Raw genomic sequence first — 13,327 nt, 5'->3', positions numbered from 1 at the left:
TCTAGTGGGCCTAAAAATCTTGTCGCCATTGAAAGAATAATGAACTCTGAAAAATATATTGATGTATTGTAAAGTAAAATTGTTCCACAATTACAGAATTCCTGAATGAAGACTGAATACTGCAAAATGATCTTGTACTATGCCATACATCATTACCAGCCCCACCCCCCCAATCCTAACAAAAGGTTAAGAAATTTATCTAAGAGATGGAAATAAAAATGATCCAATGGACTGGGAATTCTTCTGAATTAATTTCCACCAAAAATCTATGGGCTATGATCAAGGCTAGCCTTGGAAAAATGGATTGGTCATCAAAGGTATACTTGATATCCAGGGTGATAAAAGTATACTTTTATGATGATCAATTAAAGAATTCTGTAAATTTTGTAAATTCAAATGCCAAATGTAAAAAAAAAACTGCAGCAAAATTGAGAACAAAATTCATATTAAATTTTTAAAGAATATAAAAGGTTGTAAGGTTTATTGTATAAGTCAATATGTTTATTTTACTTTGTCCCAAGTAATCAGTACACCGCTCTAAGTAAAACTATACAAACAAGTTAAGCCTTGCATTCTAGTGAGACTCTGATATGAAGAAAGGCAAGATTAGGCCTCTAAACATTTTTTGTTCTATTATCCTTCTAAATTCATCTAAGTCCTGCTTGGGCTAATTATATTTATTACCATATATCATTTTCTTGGGGTAACAAATAAAATGTTTACTCCCATTCAATATGGTATTTCCTTTAAGCCCATTTTGCCCTATCAAAATTCTTTATGATTTCTAGACTTTGATCCTATTTCTTGGACTGAATATTTGAGTCCTAATTATCTTCAATCTATTTTCACATATGTGGTTTCTCACATGATGAATAATTCCTGATTAATAATTCATTGAAAGACATCCTACATTTTATATGGAAATAGGTTTTTCTACATTGTGGATTCTCTGATGTTGAATAAGGCTTGACCTCCAAAGGAACTCTTTACCACAGACATCACATTGAAGAGGTTTCCCTCCAGTATGGATCCTCTGATGTTGAATAAGGCTTGATCTCCAAATAAATTCTTTGCCACATACATCACACTGAAATGCTTTCTCCCCAGTGTGGATTCTCTGATGTTGGATAAGTCCCGCACTCCCACTAAAGCCTTTCCCACATTCTTTACACTTGTAGGGTCTCTCTCCAGTGTGACTTCTCTGATGTTCAGTAAGACCTGACTTTTTTATGAAGGCTTTTCCACACTTAATACATTTGTGGGGTTTTTCACCAGTATGAATTCTCTGATGTTCATTAAGGGCAGTATTACCACGGAAAGCTTTCCCACATTCTTTACATTTATAGGGTCTCACTCCAGTGTGAATTCTCTGGTGTTCAATAAGACCAGACCTTTTTCTAAAGTCTTTCCCACATTTACCACATTTATATGGTTTCTCCCCAGTATGGATTCTATGATGTTCAATAAGGCCAGCATTGCCACTGAAAGCTTTCCCACATTCTTTACATTTATATGGTCTCACTCCAGTGTGACTTCTCTGATGTCCAATAAGGCGTGACTTCTTTCTAAAAGCTTTTCCACAATGATCACATTTATATGGTTTTTCACCAGTGTGAATTCTCTGGTGTTCAATTAGGACTGATGTTTCTCTAAAAGCTTTTCCACATTCATCACATTTATAAGGTTTCTCCCCAGTATGAATTCTCTGATGTCGAATAAGACTTGACTTGTGAAAGAAGGCTCTTCCACATTCAGCACATCTATAGGCTTTCTCCCCTGTATGTATCATCTGATGTTCAGCAAGGTCATTTTTCCTACTGAAAGCTTTCTCACATGCTTTACATTTGTAGGGTCTCTCTCCACTATGAATTCTTTGATGTTCAGTAAGACCTGATCTCTTACTGAAGGCTTTCCCACATTCATCACATTCATAGGGTTTCTCCCCACTATGTATTCTCCAGTGTCTAATAAGATGTGAATTGTGACTAAAGGCTTTCCCACACTCATTACATGTGTAAGGTTTCTCCCCACTATGGATTCTCTGATGTAGAATAAGACCTGTACTCTGGCTAAAAGCTTTCCCACATTGATTACATTCATAGGGTTTCTCTCCAGTATGGACTCTCCAGTGTCGAATAAGATCTGAACTTTGAGTGAAGCTTTTCCCACATTCATCACATTTATGTCGTCTCTCTCTTATAGGGTTTCCCTGCTGGGTTTTTAACTTTTCATCGTGTCCACTGGTTTCTCCAAACTGTAGGACCTGGGAAACTTCACAGTTGATTCTGTCAGATATTTTCCTTTGTGGTTCCATTTCTTCTGAATATTTCTGTTCAGGAATTAACTTGGACTTGGTGTCATTAACTGGAAAAAAAACACAATATGTAAACATCATCATTCTTCTATGTTGAAAATGGGGAAATCTCCTTTTTCTTAACTTATATATTGTACCTTTTACACCACTCTTATGGCACTAGGGACATACTGCTTTATTTTATAGCTATTTGTATAAAAGTCTTGTTTCTCCTATGAGATTTAAGGTTGCTAAGGACAGGGACAATGCCCTTACACATACCATCATTCCCCAAACATCTAGCAGAGAGACTTAGACATAAAAGGTAATTATAAATAATTGCTGAATTAGTAAATGAACCATCTGTCGATGAACTAACATAGACCAATTTAAATATGCATGTTCTAAGACTACAAATGACTGAAAATTATATTAAAATATGAGAACAAAAAAGGAATCAACTAGAGTTCAAACTAATTCAACTAGGTGGCCCTGACTACTGCTAAATAAAATTATTTTTATGTCTTTTTGCCCAATGATTCCTCAAAGCAAATATTACAAAGTCTCCATCATGAGCCTTCAAACCCTAGGCCACAACAAGAACATGTTTTACTTCCCCAAATGAATAACGTGTTTTTATGAAGATACTGCCCAAAGGGGATGAGCGGGGTCTAAAACTGTATTCTTACATAAATGCCAGGACTTAAGTATCTTAAAAGTTGTAACAGATATAGAAGTTTCTTTGAAAATGTCTTAGGAAAATGATTCTCCAAAGGTATGCCAGAAGTTATGTATTATTCTGTTTGATGAAACAAATGGTTAACTGAACTTTTACCCTGAGATCTGTAACTATGTTTTATCAAATTGTGAATTTTTTTCTATTGTCCAGAAAAGCTATAACTAGAAGTCTGAAATGGCTTGAGTTAAAGAAACTGTCATAGTCCTGGAGTAATGGCTCTGTTCATCTCTGGTGTTGTTAAGCTCTCTCTCTCTCATTCTCTCTCCTCCCCCCTAACCCAGATGTCTTTGTGTCTCTCTTATGGAAAGTTAGATTAACATAATCTAGAATTAATCAATCAAGACTGTTTCTGGCAGTCTTATGCCTACAAATGAAGAGTAAGAGCAAAAACAAGGCTGGTTTGAATTTTGGATACTGAGAGGTTGTGAACATGACAGACTATGATGATGATAGTTGGTGGGAAAGGTAGGTGGAAGGCAGACTGTGGTGGGCTTTAAATGGCCTTTCACAGTCCAAAGCATTCATATTTTATCTTGTAAGCAATGGGAAGACACTAAATTTGTAACAGGAGTGATACCTGCTATTTTATGTAAACTGATCTGGGTCCTTTGCAAGGGGGGAAAGAAGGGTAGAAGGAGAGGAACTGAGGTAGTTTGGCTTCCTTAATACTTGAGGCATACAAAGATCAATCTAGAGGGAACTGGTGTCAGAGGTTTTACAGTAATTTCTACTGCTCAACAGTGACACGATTACTGATCTAGGGTTGCTGTGTGCTGTTTTATTTGAGTAGGGAAGTAATACAATCAGATCAATGATTTAGGAAGATTGTTTTGACAGCTCTAAGAAATAGGCTAGAGAAGAGAGAAAAGGAAGCTGGAAGACCAATTAGCTGGATTTTTAGTGAACTACTGCCTCGATGTGACAATGTGACGTGGCAGCCAAAAAAGCTAATAGTCTTGAGCTGCATTAAGAGTGAGAAAGGAGGGGAAGGGAATTTATATAGCACCTACTGTATAGCAGTCACAGCAGAACTCTTCTACAAATGTGATCTCATTTGATCTTCACAACAACTCTGAGAGATAAGTGCTATTATTATCCTAATTTTACAGATAAGAAAACTAAGGCAGAGGTTAAATGACTTGCCCAGGGTCACACAGCTAGTGTCTGAGGCCAGATTTGAACTTAAATCTTTCTGATTCCAGACCTGGAGCTCTATCCACTGTACTATCTAGCTCCCCGAACTCTCTTTCAACAGGAATGTCGAAGGGCCAAATGTCCTTACTACAGGAGAATTGTATGAAAGAACTAAGAATATAGAGGCAGCAAGGTGGCGCAGCGAGTAGAGCACCGGCCCTGGAGTCAGGAGGACTTGAGTTCAAATCTGACCTCAGACACTTGACACAATTACTAGCTAGGTGACCTTGGGCGAGTCACTTAACCCTAATTGCCCTGCCTTCCCCCTCAAAAATAAAACAACTAAGAATACTTAGTCTAAAGAAAAGAAGGCTCAGATAAGCCATGATAGCTAATTAAAACTTGATTCAAGAATACAAAGAACTAACTATGGAAAAAGACAGTCAAGGAGCATATATTATTTTTTTAGCACTTACTATACGCAGGGCACTGTGCTAAGTAATGATGATACAAAAAAGTCAAGTACATAGTACTGCATCACAAGGAGGTGTTATACTTGTTCTGTTTGACCCCAAAGGACAGAACCAAGAGCAGTGGGTAAAAGTTGTAAAAGGGAAAAATTTAGGCTTCCTGCCATGAAAAACCTCCCAACAAAAAGAAGTATTTATAAATGGAATGGACAAAAAGATGGAATAAATGTGACAATAAGATTGAGCATCTCACACTGTATACCAAAATAAGGTCAACAAGGTACATGATTTAGATATAAAGGGTGAGCTAGGCAACAATCTGTCAAGTATATTAAAGTGAGGATTCCTTTCCGGATATGGCTTGGAAAAGTTGATGGCTGAGATACCTTCTACCTCTAGATTTTGTGATTCTAGACGGCAAGTATATGGAGGTAGACTCAACATGGCTTATATCCAGTTACTGGATATAAGAGGTAAGGGAAAGGAAAGAGTCAACTAGGATTCTAAAGTTACAAACCCCCAAAATAGGTTTGTAACCAGGAAGATAGCGTGACTTAAAAAGAAATAAAGGAGTTTAGACACGAGGTAGGTTTATCAGGGCAAGATGAGATCAACTTCTGATATGTTGAGTTTTTTATGCTATCTGCACTTTGGAGCTTTCCATTAAGCAACTGATGATATGTGTGACTGGAATTTAGGAGATAAATTAGAAGAGAGAGAAGGAGAGAGGGAGGTCAAGAAAGTAAGTGAACGAAAGAGACATCAACAGTGAGAAAATATAGATTAGTCAAGCTCCTAGAGGACACAGAAGCGAGGGCACAAGAAGGATGGGAGGAAGTTGATCTTGGATTGAAGGGCCACCTCCTTCTCAAAGACAGGAATGAAGGAGGAAAGGATGGGTGAAAATGTAAAGGAGTTGTAAGATAAGTAGTAAAAAAGAGAATTCATTGCAAATGGCATCTGTTTTCTCAGTAGGTAACTGCTCAAGGCTTTGGGGAAGGCACAAGCTTAAGAAAGAAGAGACTATTTGAACAGCTAAGGAGGAATGGAACAGGAAGAATTCATCAAGGAAGAATAAAAGTGTTACTCTGTAGCACTGATGGCCCAATTAAAATTAAAGAACATAAATTTGTAGTGAACTCAGTCAACATAGTAGTTTAATAGAATACAAGAGTGAAAGGGGTCACCCAGGGTTTAAATTGTGTCAGGATAAAGAGACAAGAGCATTAAGGGTGGAGGATAATGTATAATTGAACTGGTGAAACATAAAACTATGAAGAAAGGAGAGTGAAGCCTGAGAAGGAAGAAGCCAAGAAAAGCAGGGAAAAATGGCATGACCAGAGGTCAAGTTGAAAATGAAGAATAATTTCAGGAGGAGTAAAGCAGAGGGAGAAACATAGGAAAGGAAATTATGATTAGAAAGAGAAATTTTAAGTTCAAAATCATGGAGATGACAGAATCATGGTAAGATGTACAGTATGACTATTTCTGTGGGTTAAGGCAAAGTGAAGCTCTAGGTCATGTGAGTTGAGAACACTGATGAACTGGGAGTCCAGGGTGTTTGATCAAACATCAACACATGTACTGCAGCTTTCCCAAGTATGAGGGGTTCTGTTTGAGAGAAAGAGGGTGACTTAGAGGTTAGTAGATCTGGACTGGATGACAGAAATAGCTGGAGTGAACTTCAAAATAGAAAACCTTCCCAGACATTGGTGGCAGAGGGGAAAGTCTGAAAAGCATCTAGGTTGCACAGTGGCCAGAGTGCTGGACTTGGAGCCAAGAAGGCCTGAGTTCAAATCCATCCTCAGACACTTACAAGCTATGTAACCCTGGGCAAGACACTTAACCTCTGTTTGCCTTAGTTTCTTCTGTAAAATGGAGATAAAAACAGAACCAACTTCCCAGGGTTGTTATAAGGATCAAATGAGATAATATATACAAAGCACTCTGCAAGTCTTAAAGCTCTATGTAAATGCTAGTTATCATCATCATTGTTTTTAGTGGTAGGGGAGTATGAGGATTATGCCACTTCTTCCTGACCCAATATGGCACAGGACACAAGAGAATAAGAGAACACTAAAAAAGATGGAATAAATGTGAAAATAAGATTGGGCATCTCACACTATATGCCAAGATAAGGTCAACATGGGTACATGATTTTGACCTATCAGATTGGCTAATGTGACAGAAAAGGAAAATAACAAATGTTGGAGAGGATGTGGGAAAACTGGGGCACTAAGGCACTCTTGGTGGAGTTGTAAATGGATCCAGCCATTCTGGAGAGCAATTTGGAACTATGCCCAAAGTGCTGTAAAACTGTGATACAGCAATACCATTATTAAATCTGTATCCCAAATAGAGTTAAGGAAAAGGCAAAGGACCTATGTCTACAAAAATATTGATAGCAGCTCTTTTGTGGTGACAAAAATTGGAAATTGAGGGTATGCCCATCAATTGGGGAATAGATGAACAGTCTTTGGTATATGACTGTGATGGAATACTACTGTGCTATAAGAAATGATGAGCAGGACACTTTCAGAAAAACCTGGAAAGACTTACATGAACTGATACAAAGTGAAGTGGGCAGAACGAGACGAACATTGTACATAGGGACAGCAATATTGTATGATGATCAACTGTGAATGACAGCTATTCTTAGCAATACAATGATTCAAGACAATTCTGAAGGACTCATGATGAAAAATACTATCTCCAGAGAAATAACTGATGGTATCTGAGTGCAGATCGAACTTTTTGTTACTTTCTTTATAAAAATTTATGTTTATAAGCTATTCATACCTTCATGAAAATGCTCCAAATCATCAATAATTAGAGAAATGAAAATTATAACAACTCTGAGATTCCATTCACACCTATCAATATGGACAAAGATGACAAAAAAGGAAAATAAGAATTGTGAAAAAGGCTGTGGAAAGGGTGGTCACATTAACGCACTACTGATAGAACTGTGAATTGGTCCAGGCTTTATGGAAAACAATTTGGAACTATGTCCCAAAAGTCACTAAATTGTGTATACCTTTTGACCAAGTGATACATCTAGTTGGCCTGTACCCCCAAGTGATCAATGAAAGAGTTTTTGGAAGCCTCACATATACAAAAAATATTCATAGCAGCTCCAACTTTTTTTTGTAGCAAAGAAATGGAAACTAAGGAGGTGTCCATTGATTAGGGAGTATCTGAACAAATTATGGCATATGAATATAATGGAATATTGGTGTGCAAGTGATGAAAGGAAGGGTTTTGAAGAAGCCAGGGAAGACATGCATTGAACTAATCCAGAGTCGAGTGAGCAGAACCAGAACAATTTATACAAAAACAATATTGTAAAGACAAACAATTTTGAAAGATTAGGAACTGATCAATGCAATGACCAACTATTATTTCAGGGAATAGGTGATGGTACGTGCTACCCAAGTTCTGACAGAGAGACAATAGACTCAAGATGCAAAATAAGACAGACATATATTTTTGGATGGGGCCAATATGGTCACATGTTTTGCTTTACTTGCTTAACTAATAATTGTTGCAAGGATTTTTTTTTCCAATTTGGGGGAACTGATGGTAGAAGACATATTAGTATTGTCTTCTCCAAAAAAGAAAAGAAATTTAAAAGCGTCATTGAACTATTTTTTAAATGTACAGAAGTGAACAGAATTTCAGAATGAAACAGGCTAGCAAGAGTACTTTCAAGGCAACATATTGAATTTATTATAAAACACTTGAAAAGCAAGCTGTGATTAATAAAAACTCATGGTTTCATATACTACCTTCCTTATCCGCTCTACTTAGTGTATGGCAATGCTCTTTTGATTTGGTGTTTTTTAAGTTCAATTTTTTTTTTTAACATAGAAGAACTTCAGAACGCAAAGTCATAGAAGCCAAGGAAGGAGGCAGTGCCCAGAAGAAGGGGATGGTACACAGAGTAAAATGCCAGAAAGGGGGCTAGCAAACAAAGACAAGAAAGAAAGAATTTTAATAAAGAAGTCATTAGTGATTTCAGAGAGAACAATTTCAAAAGTGGTGGTGCCAGAAGCAAGAGTACAAGGCTAAGAAGGGGGTGGTGAAAGTAGAAACAGCTGAGTGTATACTATACTTTCCAAAGAGTATAGTGGAAACCCAAAGAACTCTCCCATTTTTATTGCCAGGGAGTATCCTCCCATGATTGCCTTTACAAATGGGCTTTGTGGCCTATTAACCCCTTCCCCTAAGCCGGGTCATGATCGTCTGTTATGGCCGCTGCCTGATGGGCTGCTCAGGAGCCACCAGTAAGGTTTACAACATCACAAGAACAAGCAACATGATAGCAATCCCATCCAGCGGTTTGCTCATAGCAACTCATGACTACTTCTAGCAGCAGCTCCTGCGGAAGTGATCCCCTGTCATCCTGGTCAGACCCAGGACAATGGTGGGCAAACTTCTTCAGGAAGTCAAATCATCCACTCATTATAACTGTATTGGAATCCCCAGAGCACTCAGGAACTTTCCAGGTTGCTCATGGCACAATCACCCGTGACCTGGCTCAGGAGGCCATGAGGAAGCAGCATGTCAGCAAGCCCAGCAAAACCAGCACCGGGCCTTCTGCATGAGCAGCAGCACCCTCCTTACTGCTTCTCCCCCACCCCCATTCTGAAGTGTGCTAGGGCCCATTTCCCCCCCTCCTCCTTTCCCCCCTTACCTCTCCCACCTATTCCCTTAGAATAGACAGTGTAGAAGTAGTTGTGGTGTCTGCATGCATGTTTAAAGAGAAACAAAAGCAAAACATCAAAAAACAAGAAACTACTCATTATTTGCTTGTTTTTTTACTATCCGAATAACCTATGTGCTTTCCAGTAGCCTCAGTAACTTTGTCTACTTCATACTCAACAGAAACTAATAAATTCTGAGCAGCCTTTAAAGAAAGAGTATAGTGATGTAGATGGGAGTTCAGGTGGCAGATTCAAGATTTTGGGGGGGATCTTTTTGTTTGCTTTTTTGATACGGGGAGCCCTGAAAATGTCTGTAGAGTGAGGGTGATCGGTGTAGAGAAGGACCCTGGAGAGGCAGGAAACGGTAATTGACGGAGCAAGGTGATACTAAATAAGGAGTTTTGCAAATATTTTCTAAGAAATTAAAATAAAAATGACCTTGACCTATAAAAAGTCAAACAAAGCAAGATAAATGCAATAGGCATAAATAGAAAGTGGCATCAAAACAAATACAAACAAAAGATGAGGAAACGACTGGTTAGGCAGAAAGGAGTAAAACGATTGGGGGTTACAGTGAAACAGAAATTAAACAGGAATCAGATGTATGTAGCGCTGGCTTTAAAAAAAGGAAACAAGATCCTTGATTATATTCAAGTAAGTATAAGATGCAAAGGCTTGGGAAGAATTATTTTTTCATCCTCTCCATTATTAAAATCCTTACGGTTGTGTCCAGTTTTGGTCACTTCATTTTTAAAAACATGAGGAAAACTACTACCGTACAGTAATCTCCTCCAAAGCTCTTCATAACCCAAACGTAATAAAATTTTCACTCTTTAGCTTTCTCTTAAATTTATTCCTTTAATATTCTTTCAAAGGATTTCTTTCCCATCGCACTAACCATTGTTACCGTTCTTCTCAAGGCCTTCTCCAGTTTTTGTGAAGTGACCAAAATAACACATATGTGATCCAGAGAATGCCAAAAGGCTTCACTCCAATCCTTTGCACGTCATATTCTGCAGAGGAATAAGCAAGAGACCAAAGGTTAAATTAACGAATCTTGGCAGACTTTTTTAATGCTGACCTTTATCTACATGTGCCTAGAAACATGATTTCATCTGTCTCTGAACATATAGGCCTGTCAATGGGGGAATGAATTAAACTATCGGAGAAGCCTCATTAAGTCCATTAGGGCACCATCTTCTAGAGACTTTAAAAGACCCCAAAGTTCCAAGTTCTAATACTTACCTCTCTCTTGTAGGGCATGAAGCTCTGGAAACTCACGCTTGACCTCGGCCTCCATGGTGTGGAGCTGGCCATGCCATGACTCCTGTACCTTATGTACCATCTCTTCTGAAAGGACCTCCTGTCTGTAAGCACAGTTTGGGACCTGGAAACAATTAGGTATGATTGCACTCATGAGGAACCTGGAACTACAAATAACATCCCAAAGATGACACCATAGGGAATATACCCCAGAGTTCCATTCGATCCCCAAGGTCATGAAGTGGAGGGGGGAAAATGAAAAAGAAAGACAGAGACTAATAATCCAGCCAGCCTCTGTGTTCCTATCAATGCTGTGTTCCTTCCCTGGGCTTGGACCTGGAGATTACAACCCTGCTCTCTGAATGTAGTGCATAATCTTCCCCTAGCACATTCCCACCTGCTGTCCTGGTTCATCAGGCTTTCTCTCCAAATCCTCCAATACAGTCACCACTTCCTCTCCATTCCGTGGATGATGTTCTCTCACCCAGGCCCGGGTTTCCTTGGGCAGGATGGTTAGGAACTGCTCCAGCACTAGTAACTCCAGGATCTGTTCCTTTGTGTGCATTTTTGGCCTCAGCCACTGATGACAAAGCTTTCGGAGTTGGTTCAGAGCCTCACATGGCCCAGAGGTCTCCTGGTAGCAGAACTGTCTGAATCTCTGACAGAAAATCTCCTGAGAAGGCGGTTTGTGTCCTCTTAAATTGGATTCCTGGTGCCAGGAGTAATCCGCCTCCTCCACCTTCACTGTTAAAAGTTCCAATTCCTCTTCTAAGACTTGGTTGTCCATGGCAACAGCCTCCATCAATCTAGTAGCCATCTTGAGCTTCAACTGCTCAGAAGGCTTATTCAGTTGAGTTCTACACTTTGGGAAGATTTAACTCAAGTATTTCCTTTTCATAGAATGTCCTAAAGCACAAGAAACCATTGTTAACTTATCGAATTGACATGTTGCTTTAGAACTGATAAAATAAAAGCCAGTCATTAGACCAATTCAGAGGAAGGAAAGCAATTCAAAATCAACCAACCAACAAGTAGTAAACTGATACATCTATCACTATGCTGTATACAAGTGAAAAAGAAAATTTGATAAAATTAAAATATAGGCTCTTGTTCTTGCCCTCGAGAAGTTAATAATCTCTTGGTGAGACTAACATGAAATAATTGCAGAACACAAGGGTGCGTACAAACAACTTATAAGTACGAAGCCAAGTGTGGAGTTGTGTTGCCTGAAAAATAGGTTCTGTCCAAGTCAGAGCAGTGGGGTAATGCTGTAAGAGGAAAAGGGTTTTGAACATCTTAACACAAAGCTAAGGGGAAAAAAAAGAATAAATAAAAGGTACTGTATGCTTTGCCTTGTTTAGAATGGAAAAACTGGTTTCTAAAAACTAAGAGCAAAACTTTAGAAAATATAAATAATATGCTGATCATGGGAAATTCGCCCAAAAGACACTGACCAGACATTACCTGGCTTTGGTTCTATGGGGAAATAAACTCACAGGAGAAGTTCTCCTGTTTGTTTTGTTGCAGTCTTGCTTTGTGAAAATGCTGAGGAAATGAAGCCGCTGAACACTGCAAGGAGAGGGAAACTTCCAAGGATCCAGGACACTAGAGAAGGCTCCCCCGTCACTTAAACAAAGCAACCCGACTTCAGCCCTTTCAGTCACTTAGGATTCCTCAGAACGCACACCAGGTCCAGGGGCGCCGCTGACCTCCTAGCAGAACCGACCCGAGGACGTGAGCCTCGCCGGCTCCTGGATACGCACAGGGAGCCGCAGCCCACAGCCCTACCCGCGTCCCGGAAGACCCGATTGCCCCCAAGTCTCTATTTCCGTCTCTCCGCGAATATGTGCTTCCTGCAGGGGCCAAGGCTGGGGGACCAGGGAAGGGGTTGGGTTACCCGCGCGTCGGTGGCCAAACGGACTCTCCTTGCTTCGCGAGCTCCCTCTGCCTCAGCCCCCAGCCCGCTTACCCTGGAAGCGCAGGCACAAGGAGGGACAGAAGTGCTGTACGCACGCTTTCGGACCTGCAGAAGCCTTGACTCGCTAGCCCGGCCTTGAATTTTCCAATCCGTGGCCCGCCCACGCAGCTCCAGTCACTTCTAGGTCTCTCTAGGAAGTTCCGTCTCGGTGGTACAGCTTGTCTCCTAGGCTCTGCCGGATCTGGCCGGCCAGGCGATTGAGCACAAACTGTGCGTTGTGTTCTGTCGGCCTGCCCCGAGCAGTTGCTCAGATTGAGCTCACAGTCTAAGTAAAACAATTACCAAGTTATCTCAGACAGCCACATTGGAAGAGAGAGTAATGCGGAAGACCTACATTACTGACGAGGTTTTGGAGTGCTGGAGTGGAGTGGATGAGGGGAAGACTAGGAAGAAATTTTAAAAAAGAAATAGAATACAGAGGCCCCAATTCGAGGCTCTCCAAACTAAGAAAATCCAATGTGGCTTTATGCATTGGTACACCTGCATGGTGTAATAGATTCTCCTGATGAAATGTACCCACGTACATTTATTATGTTCAAAGGCTTCTGCCACTAAAAGTTCCAGCATATTTCGATGGGGCACACTTATTTTCTGGTTCCAATGCCTCCACCTAGGTGAAAGCTGGAAATTTCAATATCTGGCACCCCCTGAAGGGTGTCCCTCAATTTACTTCTCTCACTAATAGAGTTATTTGAACCCCACTCAAGGATTACCTGTGCATGTCAGTGCCATTTTCCTAAAGGA

General features: G+C 39.9%; 1 protein-coding gene across 1 annotated transcript; it reads right to left on the bottom strand.

The window, feature by feature from the left end:
• Positions 1 to 519: 519 nt before the first annotated feature.
• On the bottom strand, positions 520 to 12,384 carry LOC118847604 (zinc finger protein 883-like). The gene is made up of 4 exons (XM_036756144.1): positions 12,070 to 12,384; positions 11,003 to 11,511; positions 10,588 to 10,729; positions 520 to 2,364 (listed from the first exon to the last, which is right to left on the bottom strand). The coding sequence occupies exons 2-4, from the start codon at positions 11,420 to 11,422 to the stop codon at positions 914 to 916; spliced, it is 2,013 nt and encodes a 670-aa protein (XP_036612039.1). The 5' UTR covers positions 11,423 to 11,511; positions 12,070 to 12,384; the 3' UTR covers positions 520 to 913.
• Between the last annotated feature and the right edge of the window lie 943 nt (positions 12,385 to 13,327).

Source organism: Trichosurus vulpecula, chromosome 4 (genome assembly GCF_011100635.1).
Source record: "Trichosurus vulpecula isolate mTriVul1 chromosome 4, mTriVul1.pri, whole genome shotgun sequence".
NCBI lineage: Eukaryota > Metazoa > Chordata > Mammalia > Diprotodontia > Phalangeridae > Trichosurus > Trichosurus vulpecula.
This window is presented reverse-complemented; position numbering and strand designations above follow the sequence as displayed.

Excerpts from the sequence above, each read along its gene's own strand:
- LOC118847604 (XM_036756144.1), bottom strand. The coding sequence starts at position 11,422 with ATGGCTACTAGATTGATGGAGGCTGTTGCCATGGACAACCAAGTCTTA. Across the intron at positions 10,730-11,002 it reads CTGATGAACCAGGACAGCAG|GTCCCAAACTGTGCTTACAG; the intron begins GTGGGAATGTGC and ends AATTGTTTCCAG. Across the intron at positions 2,365-10,587 it reads TCATGCCCTACAAGAGAGAG|TTAATGACACCAAGTCCAAG; the intron begins GTAAGTATTAGA and ends TTTTTTTTCCAG.